We start from the raw sequence: 27,315 nt of genomic DNA, 5'->3' as shown, positions 1-27,315 counted from the left end.
GTAGAAAATAGAGGAAGTTGTAAAGTTTGGCAGACAAAGTTTTTGAACTTAAACAGAAGTCCACTTCAGCTACTTTCTTAGAACAGGAACATTAATTTATTTTCGCCTAGAGCACATTCATCCTAATGAAAAACGGTTCAAACGCCGCGATGCTCCTTAGTACATTTTATTTTGAAAGTCCTGCCCGGATATTATTTGGTCAGCGATACCTCTTCCTGGTTGATGTGGACACAGGGAAGACCTGAGGGGTGAGGTCTGTTGTTGAGAAGTGGAGAAGAAAATCAGTAAACTTGATTCAGAAAGCCATGCGATTCATCGAGTCAGTGAGCTTTTGAAACTCTCTTATTATATACATTATATCTGATTCCGGACCTTCTCCCTTTCATACCTTCAGTGTAGCGGTGCATCTCCCATTAGCTCACTATGGGTTGTTAGCTGCTAACCAAAGTCGCTAACGCTACGTGCCAGTGCAGTGCACCTGTCACCAGCTTCTTTGTCCCACTCATGTCGGTGGCTTCATTTCCCGATGAGTGCTAATTGATTGAACTTTTGAACATAAACGTGGGCTTCTATTTTCCCTCTCACTTTCTCCAATGTGGAAGCTGTCACTATGCCCGCACTGCCAAAGCTAGACAAAGAAGATGGACTGACTCCCTGCGTCCAGAAATGTATGATATGAAGTGTGTATGCGTCCCACTGGATATTTTTAAAACCTAAATAATCTGCTAATCCCGAAAAGAATAACAATAATGGCGTCCTCCAAAGTGAAGAGCGGAGTCAACAGTGATACCAACTCGCTGAAAGAAAGTAAAAGCAACGCCAGCAGTTTAGCTGGAGAAGCAGCACCAAATAACAGGATATACTGCCTTGATGATCTGGAGACCATGGCTACAGTTGGTGAGTTGTACATGTCAGTAATGAATTGCCTGGACTAGACTGTTAGAAGTAGCTGTAGTGTAACAGACAGTAAGTTAGTTTCCAAACTCCAGGACCAGAGATAAATAGATGGAACATCCAATAATACCACATAGCACAAGATAATACAGTAGGATCTTGGACCTTAACACTGTAGAGAATCAGAAAACTGACTTCACAGAAAATAGTTAAGTCCAAGTTCAAGTATTGGAGTTTCTTGGTCTGAACAACTAAAAACCTAAAGATATTTGGGCTTCTATCATAAAACATATAGAAAACCAGCAACTTTTCACATATAAGTAGCTGGAACAGGTGTTTTATGATTAAATGACACATCACCAATCGCTGTGAATCATTTGATCTGTAAAATGCATAACACATAGGGTAGGGCATTAACTCGATGTACAGCATTATGACAGTATGAAGCTTTTAGTAAACAATGTGTGCTAAGATTTTCAGTTACCACATATTGCAAATCCCAATAGTCTCAACGACTAATGTCATTTTGACCAGACATTCAACTACTACTACCAATCAGCCCAAAGTCTCGCCCAGAAATCCAGAATCATAACCTGGGTCAGACAACATTATTTCAGTATATTTTAAGTAGTTTTACATTTAGTGAATTGACATTGAAATAAATATGACAGCTCATTGTGGCATATTCTACATCCTATTGTCTGGACCTGCTCGAACAATCTGAACTCATGGTGTCATATCAGGATAACAGCACTTTATCAATATGTCATCCAGCCCCTGCTGACCTGCTTAATCCTTTATCTTCTTGTCGTTTTTATATATTTTGTTTGGATAAACACTGCTGCAGACTGAGGTTAGGCCACCACAATCTGAATAATGCAGAGCACAAAAGAAGGACATACCTAAAGCAACATTATATGTAGAAATGTACATTTTGTGTGATTTCATGATTTTTGAAAATGTGACCAAATGTGTTGCATCAAAAATATACATACAGTAAATTGAGTGAACAATTTTAGTGATTACAGAAAGTTGTCTGATAATTGATAAAGGCTGATGACTTTTCTGGGCTCATTTAACAGGGCATGTTTATTATGTAGGGAAGGGTAGTCTAAATATGTAGGCTCATAACACTATTTTTTTTGAAGGGCTAGAAAGAGCATAACTCCTTTTGTTTGATGAAGACAGGCAGTCAATGTTTTGCTTTCATTTAGGATATGTGTATTAAGGATCGACCGATATGGATTTTTTAGGGCCGATGCCGATACCGTTTTTTTTTTCATCAGCCTTAGCCGATGACCGATACGGACTGCTGATTTTCTTGAGCTGATATTTTGAGCCGATACTACTTTTGCTTTCCTTGATTTACATCATAAAAATTACACAATGGTGATAACAAATGTTACGAGTCATTTATTGAAATTAAAAAAGGTGAGGTAGAACAAGTAAACAATATTTAACAAATATTTAAAACAGGTGAGGTAGAACAGTGCTCTGTGAAATGCTGCCACACTGGATTGGTTTTCTGCTCTGCCATTTCTTGCAGCGTCTCCAGCAACACGGAGCTGCCTGTGGACGCCTGTCTGTAAATAATGCCGGATCGGCGTACGCAGCAGCCCGCATCAGCCGCTGCCGATACATGTAAAAAACGCAAAAATCGGCTGATAATATCGGCCGGCCGATGTATCGGTCTATCACTAATATGTATAGTATGGAACATAAAATCTTAAAAATTTGGAGTTTAAATTTGGTGAATCCAAACTACAAAGTATGCCTGTTTGATTATGTTGTGCAGTGTGTAGATCTTGAGCCTGTAAATCAATACAACGCCAAACAGCAATAACCGTAGACAGCAGCAGTGAACTGGTTGATGTTTTCTCAAAACTTGATAGATCAATTATCAGCAACAATTCACTTAAAGACGATGACTGTTCAGAAACAGCCTGAACTCGTGTTCTGTAAGTCAGAGGTGTGTAAACTTGCTGGTTAGTCAAGTATTCCGAGAAGCTGACATGCTGACGTTTTTCTGTGTTCAGGCAAGGACCTGCCCTTCAGGGAGTTAGTCATCACTGTTTGTCTTGTCCAAAATTCGAGTCACACACTACACAGTATCTAAGTAATTTAAAGAGAAATTCACTGATTTTACACAGGAAGTTAAATTTATTGATCATGGGGAGGACTTCTTAACTCTAGAATTCATATGATAATTACAAAATTTTTTTACCCAAATGTCTAATTGGATAAAATTATGAAGTTATGACATTTGATATCCAAATGTGGTAAAACTGTGACATTTTAATCTTCTGCTACTAATGTCCTTCTTTTTCTTCAATGCCATAGCTGACTGGTGTGGAGAGGTGTATGACCTCTAGGCTTTGATTTTTGTTTTTATGCCAGTAAATAGATCTGTATGGTACATCCAGGCTTCTCAAACAGCAGTAATGTCTGGGTTAGGGTCTTGCGTTCTGATACGGTGGTCTACGAAGTGCACCCAACCCCTTTGGTCTCTGTCCTGGTTTGCTGCTCCTTTTGTGTCAGTCACCAGTGTTCAGTGTTGGAGTTTGTCCGGGCTGGAGCACATAACTCTGTCAGTCGCTACTCACAGAGTTAGTCATCTAACTATGCCTGCATTTTTTCATCCCAGGTATTAGTCATAGTCTCACACACAAGCTATTTTCAATGGCCTTAAAGGGATAGTTCGGGTTTTTTAAAGTGGGGTCATATAAAGTACATATCTATAGTCGATCTGTCCCCTACCGTCATTGCCGATCAGCACAGCCTCAGTTTGTAGAAGCAGAGGGCCACTCCAGCCCAGCCACTCAGCTTTGTACTGCAGTGAACGGAGTCCATATCCCTACGCATTAGTGCAACTGGACCTTGCACTGTATTTCGCCGCTCCCAGATCACCTGTTTGGGTCAGAGTTTTAGCGGTAGGGATACAGAGGTTCTACAGTTAAGAAAATGTAGTGCCAAAAGAAAGGGCGGTCTGACAGCGATGTAAAGCAGTGGGAATTTTCTCTACATAAAATACACTTGAATGAATTTTGTTTTAGGAGGGCCTTGTTTAAGGTGGTTTAAATTTGCTTTGCATCTGGACTCCGTTCACTACAGTACAAAGCTGAGTGTCTGGGCTGGAGCAGCTCTCTGCTTCTCCAAACTGAGGCTGCGCTGATCGGCAATTACAGTAGGGAACAGAACGACTATAGATACTTTATATATGACCCCACTTTAAAAAAACAGAACTATCCCTTTAATCTAAAGAACAAAAATCACTTTCAAAAACAGTGTGATATTTAATGCTTACTACAGTCTTTCTGCTGTATTGGACGGCGAGTAATAGAAAAGTTAATTCTCCCTGTCTCAGCCTCTCAGTGGCTCTAGGAAGCAAGAAGCCGCTACACCAGCCAACCGACCAACAAACGGAAATGGGTGAAAACCCTTACCTATCTAACCAGTCTGTCGTCTTCTATGTCAACAGCAGTGCTGTGATTAATGGTTGACAGTGTAACAGTGATGCAGACTGATCATAAAAGGCCAGATGGTGATAGGATTGATAGCAAACACTACAGAGTGATGACACAGCATCCCTCAAACCTTTTTTATTAATGTTAATAGTTTGATTTTGCAGGCAGATTTAAAGTACATTGTGATTTGTGATCTCATGCTGCATACTTTATGGAAGACATTGAGCTCAATAATATGCATTAAGCTACATGTGGGCAACAAAGCCTGGGCTTAATGCCTGTCAGGGAGGTGTGCAGCAGGGAATGACATTCATCCTGTGCTGTTGGGAGAAAGCTCCAAGCTTATGAGCCCTGCATAAAAATCCAATTTGCCAAGCCATTTTGTCTGATAAGTGGGATTTGCAGCCTAAAACAAATAAGCAAGAGCTCTTTATCTGCCTGCTGTTGTTTAATTGTCATTGAAATCATTTATTTATTGCTGTCGCATGCTGTGGTAGCCTATATGACCCAGACAATATCACTTGAAGGCAGCACCGACTTCAGTCCTGTCAGAGCAAATGAATTCACAAGCAACATCCCCATCTCCAACATGGTATTTAGGGATTTATTGAACTGGCTCATATGCATCTGGTGCTCATAAAAGTTGCATCATGCCAATATAACAATTTCAAGAGTTGCATGTAGTGCATTTGTTTTCTGTAAGGCCCAGAGACAGAGCAGGTGGAAGAGGAGTTGGGGATGACCCAGTTTCCAGAGGGGTAAATATCAGTTACAGTACATTACCCACGGCAATGCACTAGCCATTTCTAGTCTCACTGCCTTTGTCCCTGTTTGGTTTCTGATAGCAATCCTTGCTCAGGAAATTCCAAAGAAGCAGCCATATGATTTACAACACCACTTAGTGTGCAGAGAGAATAGCTTATCTTGTTCTTCCTCCCTCCATCATGTATGTTTTCAAACACTCACACAATGTAGGCCTTGTACAATATAGGGGTTGTTAAGCAGGTGAAATGTGCTCCGGTTTAGCACATTGTTATGCAGAGAAGCAGCAGGCTTACATACCTGGCAGCCCCTCCTATCTTATCATTAAAAGCAACTAGTGCAGTGCCCGTGAGAAAAGTGTATTCCTATAAAAAAGTGGGAGGTTAAGGAGCTTTTTCATGGATGGCCAAATGAGGCTGTGTTTGAAGGTGGGACGTCAGGGATATTTAGGTTTGTTGTGAAATCCGATATTCCAGGGTATAATTGGCTGTTTTTGACTATTTTTGATTTTGCCATTATATTTCACCTTAAAAGCTATTTACTTGGTGTAATTTTTTTCAGCACAACCTCACATGTGTGACTCTTCAGTTATTTTTTTTATTTTGACATACTGTATTAACACAATGGACCTAAAATCACAAAAAAAAAAAAAACATGAAATCCGAGTAGAAAAAGTTAGATTTTTTTACTGTGAAAACCACAAATATGTTTAACAAACCATTTTTTTTTTTTTACTTATAATGCAAGTTGTTTATCTAAATGTGTGCATACATTTAAAAAAATTACAAAGTTATATGTTACTATTTACATTTAAATGCAGGCAATGCTCAGGTCTGCCTGTGCTCCTTCCAGCTGAATGAAGAGCTGAAAAAGCGTGGCGGACATTATTTACCCTAGGTCTGGTTTTGGACATGCCGATGCTTCCGGTCCGTCGCTTCGGGAGGTGGGCCGTGTAGCTAGCAGCTAGCTACACAGGAACATCCACAGATTCCGATTCCACTTTGTTGTCCGCGCGTCTCCGGATCTCCTCAGACCCGAACATACTCGGTCCGGACTCGTTTAATCTCATAATCCACAACAGTCAGTTTAGATGCACAGAACAGAACGGGACCGAACCGCCGGCAAAATCCCGGTCCAGCTCGCGCCGCTGCAGGTATAAATCTGCTTATTTCTTAAGGTGGGGGGTTGCGGTGGGCTCTGCAGTGATTGGCTCTAGTGCGCGCGTGGCCACGGTGTGCAGTTATTGGCTCTGGTGCGCACGTGACTGTAGTGGTAGGGCGGGCCATACTCAAAAAAAAATTTAAATCAATTAAGAGGGGTCTTCAAATCATTTATTTTAGTGTGTAGAAGACAAATCTGAATTAAATTTTTAATTCTGATAACCCTTACCTACATCAATTTGCAGTTGATTATTTTTAAATTTCTGGTTATTTTGCTATTCTTCTGGAATGATTTGAATTGTAATTGTGATACCATCTAGCTCAGAAATGGTAAGAAAATTAATATTTTGAGGAGGTTTATCAAGTGAAACATTACATTTTATATGATTAGAGGAAATTCTGGAGGGAAAAAGTCTTCTACCTCATAAGAGCCACCTGATAGTTAAGGCTCCCACATAGTCGGGCGGACTGTGCGTGTACTGTGAGCCACGCGGACTCCGCATGCACTGTCCGCGGAAGTTTGAGGTTTCATAGTCGAGCGTACGGTGTCACCGAGCAGTCTATTGCGTGACACAGAGTACGCAGAGTCCGCGCAGTCGTAAAAATTGAGCTTTGCACAGACAGGTCCAGGTTTAAATTCATATTGTGTTGAGTTATGCAGTAGTAAAATGGCTCATGTTAAGACAAGGACAAAATCAAGCTCTCATTTGAGTATTCTTGTCGGCAACGGCCAGGAGCTGTTGGTGTCTGAACTGCCAACTGTGAGGGATATCCTGAGGTATGGCATCTACTTGAGGGAACAATGTGAAGATGACCGGAGGAACTACCCAGTGGATCAGCTGGTGGGTGACATCTACCCTGCTCTGATTGGTCAGTGGAGAAAAGCTAATGCTCTTTTCAAGCCACCTGTTATTAATGAAAAGGTGACCATCATGTCCAAGCTCAAGGACGTCTGGAATCAGGCAGTGAAGTTTTCTCTTGGGAAGGGCAAACTTGATGCAAAAGAGAGGTGCATGCTCAAGTTAGACAAGTTATTTGATATTTTGACTTGCAAGTGTCAGATAACCAATTGTGAGGAAGAAGGCTGTGAGGGCTGTGTGAACCAAGCCCACATTAACTGTTCCTGCAGCAGAGAGAAAAAGATTCCTGTTAAGGAGCTTGCCTACATCAAGGGCCAGAAAGAGAAGGTTGGAAGTAAAGGTCCCCACCAAATGGGGGGCCCTGATCTGCAAGAGCACAAGAGACAGGTGAAGAAATTGGAAAGACAGGGGATGGAGAAGAAGGGAGAGGAAAGGAGAAGGAGCAAGGGGGAAAGTTCTGCAGCAGCAGAGAAGGCAGCCAAGAAGGACATCGAGAGATTTTTAGAAGATGGTGATGAGGATCTGGAAGTGGAGAGAAGTGGTGCTGAAGATGAGTTTGTCCCTGAAACTCACCCTGAACCTGCAGCTTCAGTTAAGGTACAGAAAATCTATGATGAGATTCCAAACATAGCCCTTGCTAGTGTAAGGTATGGCATAGGGCTGAGGCCAACTGCAGCCATAGCAACTGCAGCCCTGATTGATGTGGGAATCATCACAGAAGACGACACAAGTAAAGTGATTGATAAGAACAAGGTCAAGAGAGCACAGGAGAAGTTGATGAGAGAGCTGGGAGAAGAGTTTGAGGAAAAGTGCAGGGAGGAAGGTGGGATCTCCTGTATCCTCTTTGATGGGCGGATTGACCTGACCAATGTGATGATGGAGGCTGAGGGCAGTGTCCAGTCTTTTCCTGCAAAGATCAAGGAAGAACACTATAGTGTCCTTAGTGAGCCAGGCAGCAACTATCTGTTCCACTTCACCCCAGAGAAAGCAAGTAAAGAGGAGTCACATGCAGAGAAGATTGCTAAGGTCCTGTTTGCCTGGCTGAAAAAGCGGGGTTTCGATAAGACCTTGTGGGCCATTGGAGGAGACGCAACGAATGTCAACACTGGTGTGAAAGCTGGAGTCATGCGCAAGCTGGAGCTGCACATTGGGAGAAAGCTGGTCTGGTTGGTGTGCAACCTGCACACTGGTGAACTTCCTCTACGCCATCTCATTGTTGCCCTTGATGGCCCTACTCTGTCAGTCAACAAATTATCTGGGACAATAGGAAAACTCCTTGATTCTGTTACAGAATTGCATATCAATCCAAACTTACCCCGGATCTCTGTTGGCCCACCACTGATCAAGCTGTCTGACAAGGTCATTCAAGTTCTCTCAACTGATCAATACTATGGGTATAAAATTGTCTGTGCAGTCAGGGATCGAGTGCTTCCTGCAAGGATAGCTCTGTTGGAGATAGGACCAGTGAACCACAGCCGTTGGCTCACCACAGCAAACAGACTTCTCAGGGTCTGGGTGTCAAAGCGCGGACTTAAAGGAAAGAACCTGAAGAATCTGCGATTCATTGTGGAATTTATCATTGGAGTGTACTATCCATGTTGGTTCAAAGTGAAGGTCAATCACTCCTGGATTGAAGGGCCTAGGCATGTTTCAGCTGGACTGCCTCAAATCCCAGAGGAAGGAGGTGCTGGACATTGTGATGCCAACTGTGAAAAGATCTGCTTGGTATGCCCACAGTGAAGCCCTCATCCAGACACTGTTGTGCTCTGAGGATCAGAAGGAGAGGATTGAGGGGGTGGAGAGAATCCTGGCTATCAGGGGAGATGGGGACCCAGACACTCAGTTGGGGGACTCCTCTGTCAGGAGCAGGAGGACACCGGACATCAACTGTGATGCTTCCACCATTGGTGACTTGATCAGCTGGTCAGAGGGTGTATCAGAACCACCACTCACCTGCTCTCTAAGCACTTCAGAGGTGAAGAACTTCATCAACACCCCCATGAAGGTGCCCAACTGGCCTTGCCACACACAGAGCATTGAGAGGGTTGTGAAAATGGTGACTGAGTCTTCTGCCAAATACTTCTCACAGGAAAAGAGACATGGAGGGATCTGGGCTCAAGAGACCAGCAGGAGACTGATGTCCAAAAATGAATCAAAGCAGGACTTGTGCAACCTGACAATGTTCATGCATTAACCTGTTAATAAATATGGAAATTTGAATTGGATTTGTCCATTAATTTCCCTAACATCTTCTTATATCTTACAAAGGGTTTCGAAAGGGTAGAATTAGTTATTTAAATACAAAATTGATGTAGGTTAGAGTTATCCAATTAAAAAAATAAACTCATATTTGAATTCCTCATTAAAAAATACATAATTTAGATACCCCTCATGTTAGGATTTCCTTTATATTCAAGTTTTCAAATAAGTATGGCCCGCCCTACTGTAGTGGCTTTGGTGGACATGCTCGTGGAATTTGTAAAGCATTTATGAAATAATTTATTAACGGTGTCATTGCAGTTCAAACAAATGCGAAATAGCACACCCTCGAACCACGCAGCAGCCATGTTGAAACTCTCAGGTCAGTCTGATCCTGATCCGCAGAGATATTTGAGGAACACACACACACACGCACACAGACAGACAGAGGTTATTTGCTTTTATAGAGAGATACTCCTCGTGTTTCCTCTGTGTGGAATTCCAATTTGATGTCATTTTCATACAGTATTATCAGCTTCAACCTGATTGGAAGAATCTGTTTTCTCCCCCTTTTGACTTTTGTGAAACTAAAGGCATCAGTAGGCTTCAAATGCAGTGATTACTGGATTGTCTATGTCATCAGCATTGAGGGCCCACGCCCAGCATTTTGTAACTAAACAGTTATGCCCACTTAACTCTGTGATTGGCCAGGTGCACTTCAAACTTTCAACTACAATCACTGATAATCTTGGCTGATGTAATAGTTGGTCTGCAGTAGTTTATTGGTGTGATACAGTGATACAGGTTTTACGATTTATTTAATTTTCCCAATAATTGCTCTTATAAAACAGCCTCACCTAACCTAACTTTCACTGGTTTTATGGGATCCTGTTCAAAATCAACATGATGTTTCAAGAAATGTAGTAATATAACATGTTTTTTATTGCTTGAAAAGTTTGGCATTAAAGAGAAATTAGTTATTCACCTTACAGAGATGGTGTATTGCAGAGTGTTTGTTGCTATGGCAACACTAATAAGCCTGGGACAAAGGTTCATTGTGGGTAAAGGAACGAGACAGACAGCATTTTATTAGTTAGTTCTAGCAGTTCCATGTCTGTCTCAGAGTGGCTGTTATATCACATATTGTCATCAGCCATTTATTGTCTCCCTCACTGCTCATCAGCACTGCAGGAATGAAATGCCAAATGCTTCTCCTCAATCTTATGAGGAAAACAACAACACAGAGCTCAGGGCAATATGATGCCACAAAGTCTGTATTCATTCAGCCTCAGGAGGCCTGTATTTTCTATCCTGAACCTGCCTGCTCCTGAAGGATTCCCAACTGTTACTGTCTGCTCCTTTGTCTCGTCATCCTCCCATCCTGACCTGGTTCCTCTGACAGTCTGATAACTCCTGTCTACAACAGAGTTTTCTGTTGTCTACTCCCTCCCACAGGGAAATTGATTATTCTAATCTATCTAAAGAATATCTGCAGAGTCAGCCCTCAACACCTAATAAGCAACCTTTAGTAGAACTGATTAGAAGACTAATAAAATTAATCAATTAATAAAAATTCAGTAAGTAAAATTGAAATGATTAAGAAAAGTGTGAAAAGGGAACTGTGTTGTGGCAATGAGGGTGTTATTGTTTACAGATCGTATGGATTCGAGGTAGTAATCTTATTTAAATCACTGACCTGTTAAAAGACATGTAGACAACTACAGAGTGAGTGTTAAAATTCAGAGACAGATCCAGAACAAATATTTCATTTGGGGCCTGGAAGCAGTCACATTGCTCTTACATGCATGGTTAAGACTGGCAATAAAAACCTGCCATATGTGTCATTTAAAAACTAAACACAGCAGATAATAACTGTGTTCAAACGTCATTGTAGCATTTACTGAGCATCAGTGATACTGGTGAAGAAAGGTGTCTGCACAGAGCCCAAATGATGCTAAAAGACAACACCCACCCCCAGTCTGTTTGCCCTGCTGCCATCTGACAACAGATACAGAGGTATGCACTGCTGTAGCACCAGACTACAGAGCAGTTAATGTAGTGTTTGTGCAGCTGAAATGCTGTTTTTGGTGTGCTGTTTCAAAAACTTTGTTTTTTTGTTTCACATTTTTCAAATTTAAAATGTGAACTTTCTAGGTCAGTGGTTCTCAAACTTTTTTCACCAAGTACCACCTCAGAAAATACTTGGCTCTCCAAGTACCACCATAATGACCAATATTAAAATACAGTAGCGTAGTAGGCCTAAGTATTCATTAAAAACAAGGGGGAGGTTTTATTTAACAAGTACCGGTATATTTAATATTGTTGGCCACTGTAACATTACACACAGTTTGAACAGTAACACTGTGTTTAAATATAGGAAAATAAAACACTGTACTTAAATAATGAATCAAATAAAATTAATTGCACATGAAAGTTAAATAAACATTGTACTAAAATAAATATTAAAAGGCAGTTCTTAAAAATCAAATGAAAATGTACTTAAAAGTTAAATAAAACTGTACTGTACTTAAATGTTAAGTAAAAAAAAAAGTACTGTACTTGATGTACTTGAAAAAAATCAAAACAGGCTATGCATAGCTGCAGTTCTTGCCATTTCTTAACTTCAGTGACTGCTTTCTGAAACAGAAACACACACACACACACAAACAGAGGAAGAACAATAAGATTAAGAATACAACAACATTTAAGAAAAGCATTAAGAGTAACAGCTGTAGTTAAATAGAAACAGAGTATTGATGACAACTTACATGAGCTTAATGTGATGGGTGTGCATGCCTCTGTGAACACAGTCCTGCAATGTCTGGGTCAATGGAGGTTTGGCTCAGCATGCACCCTGCTTCTATACTTTGTTTTTATGACAACAAGAGAAGAGAAGCCTTTCTCGCACAGGTAGGTGGTCACAAAAGGAAGGAGAAAGCGCACAGCCTTGTCAGAAAACACAGGGTATTCACTGTACTGCTTTATCCAAAAGTCCAACAGAGTGTGCTTTCTGAAAGATGCCTTCAGTGTTTTGTCACAAGACAGCTCTATTAACCTCTCCTGCTCAGCAACAGTTAAGTCCATGGAGGCCATGTGAGGGGTGTCGATGTTGAAAGGGTTTCTCATCCAGCTGCTAGTTTCATCATTAGGCATCACTGGGAAATAATTGCAGAACTGTTGTTTGAGTGATGTGAGGTGTGCAGCAATGTTCTCCCTGACTCCATCATCAAGCATCAGGTCATTGTCAGACAAAAAACTCTCCAAAGCAGGGAAAGCTGAAACATCACCTGTCTTGACTTTGATTTCAAATAACTCCAACTTTTTCAGCAGTGCATTGATTTTGTCCTGCACATCGAAAACATTGATGGAGAGTCCCTGTAGTCCCAAATTCAGGTCGTTTAAACATGAAAAAATGTCAGACAAGTATGCCAACTGACTGAGCCACACAGCATCCTCAAAAATGTCTGACAGGGGGAAATTTGTGTCCTGCAAGAACATCTGGACCTCTCTGTGCAATTCGAAAAGCCTCAAAAGCACCTTTCCTCTTGAAAGCCACCTTACTTCAGCATGAAGCAAGAGTTGGACATGCTCACTGCCCATCTCCTCGCAGAGCACATGAAATAAGCGAGCATTCATTGGTCTGGCCTTGATGAAGTTCACAGTTTTTACAGCACAGTCCAGCACAGACTTCAGGTCATCCTCTTCACTGCCAGCGCCTCACGATGAATGCTGCAGTGAGTCCAGCGCATCTCAGGTGCCACCTCTCGGATGCGAGCTGCTACCCCGCTGTTCCGGCCGGTCATGGCCCTTGCTCCGTCAGTGCATACACCCACACACCTTTTCCAGTCCAGTCCGTGCTCCTGGATAAACGCGTTCAGTAACTGGAATATGTGTTCTGCTGTAGTTATGGTCTCCAGCGATTTACAGAACATAAAGTCCTCCTGCGCCACACCGTCATATTCATACCTCACATATACCAATAAATTGGCCAAATCTGCAACATCTGTAGTCTCGTCAAGCTGTATGGCAAAATATCAACTGTTCTTAATGCGCTCAATCAGTGTCTTTTTAACATCGTCAGCCATGTCGTGTATTCTCCTTGACACGGTGTCATTGGAAAGTGGCACCAAGTTTAACTCTCTGGCAGCTTTCTCTCCACACATGATACTTGTCATCTCTTTGGCTAAAGGTAAACACAGCTGTTCCCCGATTGTGTGAGGCTTACCGGCTCTGGCGATCCGGAGGCTGGCACGATATGAAGCTTCCTGTGCTTTGGCTACGGCGGGTGTACCATAGTACAGAATGGTGGACTTGGACTGCTTCAGTTCATCACGTTTTCGTTAAAAAAAAAAATCCACTGGTTTGTCCTTAAGTGCCATGTGTTTGGTTGCAAGATGCCGTTTGAGATGCGATGGTTTCATGGATTCATTGCTCAGAACGTCGCCACATACAACACACTGTGGCCTGGGCAGCTCCTCTGTTCCGCTCCAATTGAATCCCAGTTTAATGTAGTTTTTGTCATATTTCCTCACTTGTTTCTGCCGTTTGCTGTTGCTAGCATATGTTCTGGGGCTAGTTTTGCCACTGTTGTTAGCACCTGCGCTCGGCTCACACACATCCTCTTCAGTTCTCGCTCTCTCCTGATCCACGCTTCCATTCGCGGCCATTCAAGCCACGACAGTAGTTTTGTCGTACTCGTCATTATTAGGCAAGCCACCTCCACCTTTTCCCATCACAGCCTGTAGCTACCAATGGCGGATAACTGTCTGTCAGCGGGAACCGGCGGGAACGTGTACGTACACTACGTATGGCTACCCAGAAGAACTTGCAAACTTTTTAAAATTATTAACTTAATTTGTATGTCCTTTCATTTTATTGTCATCGGTTGACAAGATATTTTCATCCATTCTGATATTTTGGATGGTATTTCACGTTTTAATTTTTAATTTTTAATTTTATATTTAATCAAGTGATTCTTTGGCGTACCACTAGACGGAGCCCTCGTACCACTAGTGGTACGCGTACCACACTTTGAGAATCACTGTTCTAGGTGATTTATAATTGAATGATACAGATGGCTCATTCAACTTCTACCCAAGATCCTGCAAAACAAACCCTGCCACTGTACCCATGTTAATTTTCTGGTTGACCTCACTGCAAATCCTTTCTCTACACTACTTCAGATGTCAAAGTGATCATATTCTGTCACATTTGGTGGGCTTGTCCATTTTACATTCTGAATTTCATCATTCTGTTTTGGATTTTTCATCAGTGATTTGAAGATGTCACTTTTTTTAACTCGTATCATCAACAGCTGGAGACGAGATACGTTTTTTTGATTAATGAATTTAATGACCTTTAATGGAGTGCATGGATTTTTTAGCTGACACTGATAGCACTATATCTTTACTTTTGCAAACATTAATTATACATGACAGGTTTGAACATTAGTGTGGTACAGCACAGCACCCAAACATAATCAATAGATGCAGAACATTAGATAAAAAGTTGTTTGCCATGGTCTAATTCCCTGGTGTGCTTTGGTTTTCTGTCACATTGGTTAATCCTCACCCTCTCTCCCCCACCTCAGGAACAGGGACTTTTGGCCGAGTCTTCCTGGTCAAGGACAAGAAGAGCAGGGCCTTCTATGCCCTGAAGCAGATGAAGATCCCCGACGTGATTCGACTGAAACAGGAGCAACATGTTCACAACGAGAAGGAGGTGCTTACAGAGGTCAACCACCCATTCCTCATCCGACTGTGAGTGTGCTCCCCAGTCTTACCCATAAACCTACTGGGGGGGTGGCAGGGGTCACGGCCTACTGGGTGAATTTACCAATGAAAAAGGTCAAAGTTCAGTGTCTGCTTTTGAATTATGACACATTTATTCCAATAAAAAATATGAATATCTACTGCTCGGTACCCTGTACTGTGTAGATAATCAAATTGATGCAATATAACATGAGAAATTATTGTGCAGTAATTGCAGTACAAAGTAGTCGCAAATTCAAAATCTACACAAAGCCAAATATAACAGTATGGATCATAGATATGCATGAGAAGTGGTGTATACCTATGTTAGCGCAACATCACTTTTATATGGTTAATTAGCAGTGTTCATTTTATTATTTTCTTCATATTTCACATTATGCGCATTTAATGCACATTATGCACACATTATAAATCTGAGAACTGAAATGATTGTAAATCACGGTGAGACAGTAATCTAGAGGGATAATCGAAAAGCACAGAACTGAAATTGAGGCTTGAGCCACCAAAGCAGCAACCTCCAGGGCTGAAAAAAGAAGCCAGTGTGGAAGTGCCACAAATTGCTGTTCCTTTAAAGGTCACTCGAGGCCGGCTCCAAAAGTGAGTCAATTCCCATTGAGCTCCATGTTAAAATGTTCAACCTTACAGCAAAAAATGTTTATAGTTTTGGTCTCTTAAGCTAATTTCCCCATTCTTGACAACTGTACTGGGGTGATTTTATAAAGATAAATTAGATATAATTTAAACGTTAGAATATATTAATGGTTAAATTCCAATTGCTATATCATAGGCAACTGGACTTTGCCTTTGATATAGCACTTACGATGACCTAGAATAAAGTTTAGGGTTAAAGCTCTCCTAACTAAGTGCGTGGCAGCTTTGAATGGCAGCAAGCAACTCTCTGCTGGACTTCACCTCAGCTATATCCACATACTGATCTTCACCTCTCCGCTGTGTTTGTAATGTTGATGCCTTTTGGAGAATATTCTTGCAAAACTGGATGAATATTATGGCTTGCTCGACAATTAATTGGACTACCAGACCCTGTCAGTATTAACTGGCAGGCAGCTGCTGGAGCTGGGGAGCTCTTGAGGAGACAGCTGTGGGCAGAACCCAGAGCCTCTGAAGGAATAAACACCCAGAGTCTATTTACAGCCTAGGGAACCACAGCTCCCCATGCTTTTGCTGTCAGTCAACAACATCTTGGCTACAGCTCCATATCAAACACATAGACTTCCTTAGATGTTGAACTTTTCATTTAAAGCAACTGTTTTTTTTTTAATCTCATGATGATGATTTCCCCACTGATATAAATTCAATATAATTTGAAGAGCAGAGAAGAGAAATCAGCATGATTTTGTCCACAGATCAGTAATATTGGACTTAATTTTGTGTAATAAAATACCGTGACTGTTTCTCTAGAGCATATGCTGTACTTGGGTGATAATTACTCCCTGAGCAACTTTCTTTTGCATTTCTTGTAAAAATAACTTCCAAAAGTTTCTCCCATTTAATCTTTGTGGTAGTTTCAGTGTCATTTTCTATATAGCAAATGTAACTGTCTAGAGAATATAGCCAACATATTTCTCCTTTCATCAACACAGTGGTTATTATGTATTCTTCTGTTGCCTCACAAAATTACAGTAGTTTCTAAAGAGTGTTTAACTGGGTCTGTACAGTGCAGTAAAGAACAGATGTTTTCAAATGCATGGTGAAATGTTGAGGTCACCTCAGCCTTGCACTAAACAGCACAGTATTGTTAGGTTACATTCGCTTTTATAAGGTGAATAAGGAGTATAATGAGAGGCTTTGTTGGTTTGAGTTGTTATATTAATTAAACAATTAAATGAAATGAAACAAATATAATCTGGTTCACTATTTGCCGCTTTAGTTATGTTGTAGCTTTCGAAGCAGTAATAACTGCAGTTTGAAGCTCTGTTTCCTTCTTGTGTTGCTGCTCTCAAGTCTAACAGATGACAGAAACCTCACAGCTTTGTGATGCTATCATAGCTGTGATCAAAGCTGGAGAAAACTCTAAATCTTGAATGTGTAGAAAGCTGTTAGTTGTGTTGGTGGTCTGGCCAACAGTTTCACTACTAGATTCCGTATGTTCATCTATTTCAGGACTGTAATGTTATCATCTTATCTCCTTGTTTACATTTTGGCTTTGGAAAGCTTCCAAATATAGAAAAGTTCTCTCCCAGGTCACAGACTCTGATGTGTAATTGATTGACAACTATTAAATCAACTTGTTAGAATTGAGATAATGGTGTCATGCCCCTGCCAGCTTGTATATTGTTGAACATTGCAAGGGCTGTTACAGTAAAAACATTGCATGAACCTCAAAAGAATTCCAATATTAAACAACTCAGGCTTTTTTAACCATCACAGGTGTAATATCCTTGTAATCATAAAACAATTAAATGTGTGTATACAATTAATGCAGATTTATTGTAAAGCACATTGACACGGATACTAACAATTGAGAAAAACAACATTTTCGATAAGGATTCCTTATAGAGTATGTAAAATTAAAGTCTAAGAACACGTAGACCTTTGTAATATATAAGATTGAGTTGTTAGCTGACATATCCCAAACATTTCCAACAATGTTCAAACCCAGAGAAATCTGTAATTTAACTATGTTTCATTTGGTTCCCTGTCACTACAACTTCCAACAGAAACTCAGAGAGTGAGGAACCAATTCAGCAAACTAAAGTTAACATAATGTTAATATAAGTTTAAATAATTACCATGTCTGTGAACATTTCTGACCATGGAATGTAGATACAGTTTAATAAAAGGAAACAACGCATCCCATCCCACACTACTTACTTTTGTTCTGTTGGATTAAGAGAGCCCTGGTGGCAGAAATTACATGCTGTTTGTTTTCTCAATATGGCTAGTTTTTCCTCACTCGAAACAAGGACAGAGGATGTTGTTAACTTTAGTGCAGTTTGTAAAGCCAGTGGAGGCAATGTGATTGTCATTTTGGGCTTTATAAATTGAATTGATTTGTTTTGATTTGATTTTAATCATTTTGACCAATATGTGTCGGGACCGACACATCTTATAGTGTAAGAATGCCCTTCAGTACTCATGCTCTGTGTTGGACAAACTGTGAAATGGGGACGGTTTCCAATTGACCTCAAACATATCTTGGAGATCTATGTACTTACTAGAATTTATCTGCATTGCGCTAGTATTAGCTGGCCTTTTTATCAGTTGGTTACTTATCTATTGTAAATAAGGATTCAAGTAAACAAAAAGCATAATAAAAAAGACTTATCTGTGTGGATTTTGAAGAATTATCCGATGATTGTTGATTGACAACATAACATGGGCACAAGGTTATAAGAGCATTACTGTATTATTTAGAAATAAACCTGATTGTAGATTGAGGTTATCTATAGCTTGAGAAGGCAGGAAAAGCAAAAGGAAGCGTGGAGATAAAATAGCATTCTAAGAAAGAGTCAGTAATCGTCTCTGTGGCCACCAGCCAGCACTTATGGAAAACCCTGGAGCCTCCTCCATCTTCATCAGTGACAGTGCTCTCTTGTTTTTATTCCTCTGAAGTGCCCTTCCAGCTGAAATAGTTGCTGCACACTGCTCCAAACCACGCTAGGGAATAAAAGAGCCAGAGACTGATACAGTCTCTCATTTTATCTGATTTCCTCAACTCGTCAGACAGTACTTTAATACTTTTACCCTCAGATGGACACATTGGACAACTGTGGACTGAAAAGCAATGCAGTGTTCTGTTTTCCTAAAAAGACTATAATACAACCATCTCCATGTTTTTTACCTTTGTATCCTATTATTTCTCAGGTTTTGGACCTACCATGATGAGCGCTTCCTTTACATGCTGATGGACTACGTGCCAGGTGGTGAGCTGTTTAGCTACCTACGCAGCCGTGGGCGCTTCAGCAACAATACTGGCCTCTTCTATACCTCTGAGATTGTATGCGCCATTGAGTACCTCCACTCCAAAGAAATTGTCTACCGCGACCTGAAGCCTGAGAATATCCTGCTGGACAGTGAAGGACACATCCGCCTGACTGACTTCGGCTTTGCTAAGAAGCTCTCTGACAGGTGATAGAAATAATATCAACGTTGATTTTGATAACTGTAAATACAGAGTGATTTATATGGACGTTGAAATAATCTGAAACCAATCAAATTGACAGTGAATGGAGTATAACCAAGGGGAGATATTGAAAGAAGGGTTGACAAAAATCAGATAATACATTTCCTGCATCCATGGAGTTTAAGAATGGATATAAGAGGTGACAAGCCAGTTCTAAGTCTGACAGGCCTGAGTGAAGAGAGCTGCCCAGCATTAGTTTTAAATCTCAATTTGTTTGTATTGTGGATTTGGAAAACTCGATGTAATCTGTTAATCTAAACTTTTAAAGATCCGATTTGTACAAAATGGAATGGAATGACACTGAAAAATCAAATGGGTCCTTTTAGGCGCTAATAACAACTTGTTCATAATATAAACTTGGTACCAGCCAATTGCAGTTGGGTAATGAAATTAGTATTTTTAAGGGTACCGACCGAATAACATTGGTAATTCCGAAGACAGTCACATTCAGGTTAATCAGTGCTAATCGTCTTTGGCACTAGGAACTTGTGATTAGTATTTTTCACTCATTTCTGACAATTTCGAGACAAACATCTAAGTACGTAATATTTTCAAAGAGGTTATAAACAGATACAAAATTATTTTCAGCTGCAGGCCTAAATCTGAGTCTTACAAGGCATAAGCCTTAAAAATAGTTTTTTGGAGTATCAGACTCATGATTTTACATGATTTGCAGAGCTGTATGATGCTGATTAATTGATTAGTTGACCAAAAGAAAAATAATAGTTTGATATTTTGATAATTGATGAATTGTGTAGTACCTTTTAGAGCAAAATGTCAACAATTGCTGGTTCCAGATTCTTAAATGTAACAAATGTTTGGAAATTTTTTAGACTAAACAATAAATTGATCGATCATGAAACTAATAGGCAGATTAATTGATTATGAAAATAAATATTAATATAATTCATAATATAAGTTTATGGAACAAGATGTCCATTTAATCTGCATTATCTCCTATATATAACCTTGTGCTACTGCAGCATTTGCGTTAAGTGACAGTTTGGTTTAAACTTGTCAAAGTTTTGACCTCATCAGGCCGCAGTCCTGACATTTATGTCCATGTGACTCTAGCGTTTGTTCAGACATTAGAACAACAAGGAAAATGACCTGCACAGTTATGTAATGAAGCATATGTACAAATGGGTGACTGGTGTTTCAATTAGAGGTGTGGATCTTAACTGGCCTCAATATTTGATTTGATTAAATTCCCCTTTTATTCATAAAGTCTTTCCAATAATCGGACTACAGCAGTTTAAAGAATAAAAGCTGCATCTTTTCATGAACACTACAAAAACAAAACATTTATCCATCTGCAGTGCCTTACCAACAGTTCGTATCTGCATCGCGATGCATCTTATATCGAGAAACTTTGGCTTCTCTCTCATTTCTCTCTGGAGTGTGTGTGTGGCTGCTCTGAATGAAAGTCAGGGGTGCTCCACTCTCAGTTCACAGTGTTTGATGTTTGATTGATTTTTAGCAGAAAGTGAATGATAAAGCAGCTGTCAAACCACACTGTACAACTGAGCTCATACTGTACATTCTCTCACAGGCTGTGCCGAGCAAGCTACACTTAGAATTATCTTTTATTTGTACAGTCTGGATTGGGTGGAAAATCGTGATTCAACTTGGAATTGAACTTGGAAGAAACACATCTGGGACTTTGTGTAGTCTGGAGGTCATACTGTTCCTCAATTCATTCTCAGGGCACAGTCACACTTTGTATTGATTTCTGACTGGTTGCATCAATTTCAGTTTAGGAGACAGAAACGTTATCCTTGAGCCTGTTATTTCATTTACAGGAAATTAGTGGTTGAGGAGTTTAGAAATGCTCCTAACATTTTACATCAGATGGTCATAACAAGAGCCAAGTGATGAGTTGATACTATATTGTGGTATTAAAAGTGCAATAAGTAAGATAGTCAATTGTTGAGTCTCATTCCCAGGTCGTCAAAGACTCACGGTTTGGGTTGGTGGTCGCCGTGACCTACCAAAACCCAACAGTATCAGTATTTTGACAACCTGGGAATGAGATTATACAATCCATTATGTTCCTCCATAACAGCTTTTTGCACCGTTTTTTTAAGAATAATTTTTTTCCTGATTTGGTTATTCAGTATTGGCTCTCAAACACTGGTTAAGGTCCTCCTAATTAGCCACGAGCTGAATGGTAGGGCTCTTGAGATGTCAAACAGGTTTAGAAAAACATTTAGAAAATATTTTAATAGTGATTGACTTTTATAATAATAGGTTTAGGGCTGTCAAAGTTAACGTGTTAATAACGCGTTAACATCCTCTTAACGCTGTTAATTTTTTTAATGCGCGATCAACGCTCGGTATTAAAAAAAAAAAGAAATGCGCATTGTTTGATTTACGGCCGTCGATGGCATCTGTAGTCTTGATCCAGAGGGTGGCAGAAGAATAAGAAAGGGAATCAGAAGAAGAAGAAGCAGGGATGGCATTCGTGAAAAACACGGTGGACTGAAAAGCGAAAGTGCAAGGAAATGGAGAAAGGACTTATGAACGGCAAATTCACTTTCAAAACACTGCCAGATGGTTCGGTCGATAGGACAAAAGTTATCTGCACGTACTGTCGACATGAAATGAGTTACCATTGAAGTACGTCGAGTCTCAAATATCATTTGCAAGCCAAACACACGGCAGATGCAGAGAGCCCACCGCCCCCCTCGCCAAAAGCAGACATCACCACGTTTTGATCCCATTTAGGGTGAGGGGATATTTTTTGAGCCTTTTATTATCCTGCATGATTTAAAGTGTTGAATAAACATTTTCATAAAGCAAGCATATTTGCCCTTTCTTATGTTGTTAGAAGTATTAAGAACATGAAAAAAAATACATTAAGGTACATTTGGAACAGAAAGAAATGTGTCAAAAAAATGTAGATTAATTTGCGATTAATAGCGAGTTAACTGTGGACAAAATGCGATTAATTGCGATTAAGAAAATTAACTGTCTGACAGCCCTAAATAGGTTGATTAAAAGATTTTAAAAAATAAAATAAAATTGCCGCTGATTGTTTCCCAGACATGTTTTGTTTTACTTGCTTTGGATAATTGTGTTAGTCCTGTGTGATTGTTGTTTACGTTTGATTTTTGTAGTTCAGTGTGTTTTTATGAATTAGTATGACATTGCTAAAATCGGAATGTTGGTGTTATCTTCCATGTCCAATATACACAAACCCGGCGAAACACAGAAGTAAAGCCGCACCGCCATTACTGCGGTGCTTTGCTGCTAAGGAAGTAGCGTGTTGGTCCTGTAGCGGTTGTTGAAGACGTTAGCTGTAGATGCGGAAATTTTCTTCTATTTCTTTTTTTTTTGTGCGTATGCTGTTCAATAATGCCGGGAAGAACATGTTGTGAGACCAGGCGGCAATTTGGGACAGGCGATTAATTCCAGGATGAAAATGTCACAAACTTCTCCAGCTTCTCTGTGAATTCTCTGGCATCCTTCTGGGCAATAGTTGTGTTCCGCAAGTGAAGTTGTTGCGGCGGAGGAAACGATTCAGCCGACCAGCACTCGCTGCAAACTCCTCATCTCTGCTGTCACTTACGGTGGCGGACATTTGTTTCTCCATCGCCCTGATCATTTTGGGGGACACTCTCTCGTGGCGTGCCCGTTTGCTGATAACTCATCCCCGCATGTTTATCTCAGGCTCCTCGGTAGTCTTCTTCCTCCCTCCAGCAGGCAGCCTGGCCCTGCTGCTGTCCTCCTCGGACAGACGCTGAAGCTCAGTTTCTCTCACTCTCTTCTGGTCGACAGAGAAACGTCTAGCGGCTGCTTCTCCCGAGTTTTCCTCTGCATATTTTATGACAGAAAGTTTGAATTTGAAGTTGTACTTTTTATTTTTTTGCTGCACTGAAGCCATGGCGATCATCAGTGTGATACTGACTGACAGAAAGCAGCACATGTGAAAAAGGCGAAGAAGAAATAACGTGCAGTGTCAGTGGTCATGTCTCCTTTAATTAAAAAAAATAAATAAATTAGACCCGACATTTATTTGGAACCAGCGCTTATTTATCAAAATATACACCTGAATCCGGCGTTTAAAGCGGACCCTGGGGTTAATTGAAACCTGGCTGTTAGTTGGAAATATACGGTATGTTGTCAATAAATTACCTGCATCGGTAAGTTTTGGCCACTGCCTGACGTCATCTACCCAATGTTCCCTTTCGTTTGCCATTGTTTATCTACCTGTCACCTGACATTTTCATGAGCAGGATGCTTTCATTGAAAATCCATTAGAGGGCACCGGCAAGTCACAGTCCACAGCCACGCAGTAATAGCGGCAGAGGCAAGATGGCGGCGCCCATAGATTTCGTCACTCACTTATCAGAGTGAATCCCTGCCCTCAACATGTCTAAAGGGAAGTGCTTCTTGGCTTGTCTAATAGTGCCTGAAACCCCTTCCTGATGGAGTTTCTGATGGTGGGATTGGAAGTTGTGGGAAATGGGAATCTTACAGCACCAGCAGTCTGTTAGATGTGCTGATGTGAGAAAGTAGTAAGGGTTTAAACTTCTCCTCAAAACATATTTCTATGATTCATTGTGTCAAGACTTCAAAGACGCACAGAAGACACTGAGCTGTTGGAGAGGGGGAGGCAGGAAGTATTTTCTCTGGTGCATATGAATCCTTCAAGCTCTTTCTTTTTGCCATACATACATACATACATATATTTAACATAACATAATATTTTCTCTTTTTTGTTTAAATAGTTTGGCCCATTCCCTTATTACATGATTAAATTGTTACTTGATGCTGACATCTATCTACTTTGGTGTATAAATATAAAGGGAATGAGGAAACGCCAGTCTGCTCATGTCCTTTGTGTGTTCAGTGTCTGAAAAGCTCATATTTTCTTCTAGGAATTTGAGGGTATCCTCACAACTCCAAGAAACTCCAGACAATGCCACTGAAGGACAAATCTCCCCGACTGATGTCATTTAATGTGAATTAGATAACCAGTGAGCGAGGCCTTACGGCAACCTCAGCAGAATTCAAAAGATGCACTGTAGAGGAGAAGAGATGGCTTTATATCTGCACTGCAGCCTCACTTGCTGAAGTGTTTCTCCCAAGCGTTTCACCCAGCGCTGCGTTGACCCCCGCTGACATGTAAACATAATGGAGCAAGATTACATTCTCTCTGGGACTGGGAGAGCAAAACAGATGGGGAGTAGATACCTCTCTGATGTGCAAGTGACTCACTTATATAAATGGAGGGCAGCAGAATAGCCTGGGATAGGAAGACAACATTGCCACTAGCTCTCTTGTACTTTTCCCTGTTCAGGATATCATGGAGCATCAGTGCTCCATATGTTGCCACAGTGTCCCCTGCTGGCAGACAAGCTCATCAACACATTTCAACCGGAGGCTCTTTATGATGACACATGCCACCCTGAAGATCAACAGCACGCGTGTCTTCTTTCCATCACGAACACGCCTCCTCCATACCCCATGCTTTACTCCCCCTTCGTCAGCAGCCTCCCCATCCTCCACCAGGACCAACATCATTTCCATACAAATTACCATTGCCGTGGCAACTGGCCAAAAGAGGTCATTACCCAGGTGATGTCAGTGACAGACGATGAAAGGCTGGCCGCAGGCCAAGTGCTCTTCATCAGAGGACAAGTGGATTTCGCAGAGAACACTGTGCATGTTTGTTACACATGCACAAAGTGTCAGTCAGCTGCTCTGTCAGCCAGAGGCAAATAATCTGCTTTAGACTTCCTGTTATTGTTCATGCTCGACAGGTATCCTTCACTTATCATCCTGTTTGTATTTGGACTCTCGCCCTCATTACACTTTCATCCTGTGGTCACCTTGCCAATATATGACACCTCCAGATCTATTACTGCTGTATCCACACAGAGCTCCCATATCCTCATAGTACTATAAAATATGACACAGCTTGGTCAGGTGGCATGGAAGGCTCACTTTACCTACAGGGGTTGTCTTCCAGGTGCAGTGTGTAATGCACAGAGGCTATATCATTTATCATGTGTCAGCGAGTAGTGGCTCAAAACACTCACAGCGTGACCGTATATATATGTTTATAGGCAGAAGGAAGGTTCTGAACATTACCCATTACTGTGAGCAACCTAGTTTTTACAATGTTGATACAATCTTTGAATTGCTCATATTTCCAAATGATTTAAAGTTAATTGCACTTATTTCTGTAATATAATAATCTGAGCGCAACATTCAACCGGCAGCCTCGCTTTAACAGCAAGCATGTGGAAGCATGGTTGTAGTTGCTTCCAGCTATAGGACCATTGAGCAAGCGATGTCAAATTTTCCACCCAACTCGGAAAGAGTGAAGCAAATTAGGCTCTACCTCAGCTTTGATTGCCAAGGATTTGATCAGTATTGCTTTGTTGCGCACCGCTTTCATTTCAACACGTTGTGCAAAAAGTTGTTGCACAATGTGTTGAAATGCAAGTGGCATAAAGTAGCATAGCATTGGGATATGCTCCCTATCACCCATAAAAGGAGGCTTTTGTGATAGGAGAAGTCTTATTCTTATCTTATCAGCTTTTTTCCTAATGACACACAGAGAGGAAAAATTAAACAGTTTATTTTTTAATATCAATGACCAAAAGTAGTCATGTTTTAGTATGAAAGTTGATATATAGGTCCATAATGTGTTGAAATGCAAGCTGCATTGATTATTGCATTGAAAGCTTTTTAATTTTTATATAGGCTACAGTATACTGTTTTTCCCTTAGGGATATGCTCATTGCCTGTAACAGGAAGATTCTGTGTTCAAGTCAAATCTATTTGTGACAAAGAAAAGCCTTTTCTTTAATAAAATATTATGATAATTAAATATCAATTAGATGGTTAATTCATCTGTTGATTATTTTCTTTAATGATCACCACAAAAGTAGGAAGTGATTAGCAAACTCAGATTTGATTATTGTTATTGATATTATTGTTAATATTAATAATGATACATTTTATTTGTTTGATGGCGCCTTTCAAGTCACCCAAGGTCACCTTACATAGGATAAAAGCATAAAATCACAGAATATTTAAAACAAACATTGACATAAAAAGAAAAAGAAAAGAAACGTGTAGTGCACAGTGATCAATCAGAGTGACTATGCCAGTTTGAACAGGTGGGTTTTGAGTTTGGATTTGAATGTTGTGATGGAGTCTGACTGTCTTATGTGTGGGGGGAGAGAGTTCCATAGTCTGGGTGCCAAGCAGCTGAAGGCTCGGGCACCCATGGTACTGAGGCGTGGGTGTGGAGATGGTTAGCAGTCCAGCAGAGGTTGAGCGGAGGGTGCGAGAGGGGCTGTCATTTTAAATCATGCATGGAAATGTACACAAAAAAATTATTGCATCATGATGCATCAATAATCGGTTTAGAATCGAATCATTGACGTCTAATTCGGAATCGAATGGTGCCAAGAGATTCCCACCCCTATTCTCCAGACCCAGCATGACAGACAGAAAAACAGCACCAGCTTGCAGAGCTTCAAAAGCGCCACAGTACTGCAGCACTGATTGATTGATGATAAATAGAGAGGTCGCATTTACTTGGTTAAGCTGCCTGTGTCGGAGCTCTGGTCCAAGCCAGGGGGTGCGGTCCATGAACAAGTATTAAGTGCGTTTCAACTAAAATGTTACCACAACACTGAACTTTATAACTTTGTGTGATAAGTACAGTAGTATTTAAGGTAATTGGGTGTGAGGAGGCAAGTCTAAATGGGCAGTGCAGCAGTGTGTGTGAACTTGCTGTTGGAGAGAAGAGAGAGTTGGAAAGCACACACTGGTATCAGTATCAATACTGCGGAGAATGAGTATTGAAACAGAGAAATATTACAAGTAGCCGATCAAGGCAGCTGTAGACCAGCAACACTCGTGTTCTGCAAGGTAAACTGACCGTTTTTGGTGGATTTGTAGAGAGCAGAGATGGATGTAAAGTTAAATTCCTCGTCAGTAAATCTTACATACATCAGTCTGTCTGTGCTGGGAGCAAAGGTTACTCATCCCGAATCACCTTTGTCATATTGTCTTAATACTTTTGTGCGCTTTGTT

At 40.6% G+C, this 27,315-nt stretch overlaps 1 protein-coding gene across 1 annotated transcript in view; it reads left to right on the top strand.

Moving 5' to 3' along the window:
• Positions 1-206: 206 nt before the first annotated feature.
• The window catches only part of prkx (protein kinase X-linked), a 58,605-nt gene continuing 31,496 nt past the window's right edge, over positions 207-27,315 (top strand). The window contains exons 1-3 of the mRNA XM_030409948.1: positions 207-897; positions 14,930-15,098; positions 18,936-19,199. Of these exons, the coding sequence (XP_030265808.1) occupies positions 750-897; positions 14,930-15,098; positions 18,936-19,199 (581 nt within the window). The 5' untranslated portion in view covers positions 207-749. The remainder of the gene's footprint in view (positions 898-14,929; positions 15,099-18,935; positions 19,200-27,315) is intronic.

Source organism: Sparus aurata, chromosome 24, assembly GCF_900880675.1.
Source record: "Sparus aurata chromosome 24, fSpaAur1.1, whole genome shotgun sequence".
Classification (NCBI taxonomy): Eukaryota; Metazoa; Chordata; class Actinopteri; order Spariformes; family Sparidae; genus Sparus; species Sparus aurata.
Note: the sequence above shows the minus strand (reverse complement) of the source record. Positions and strands in the feature narration are given on the sequence as shown.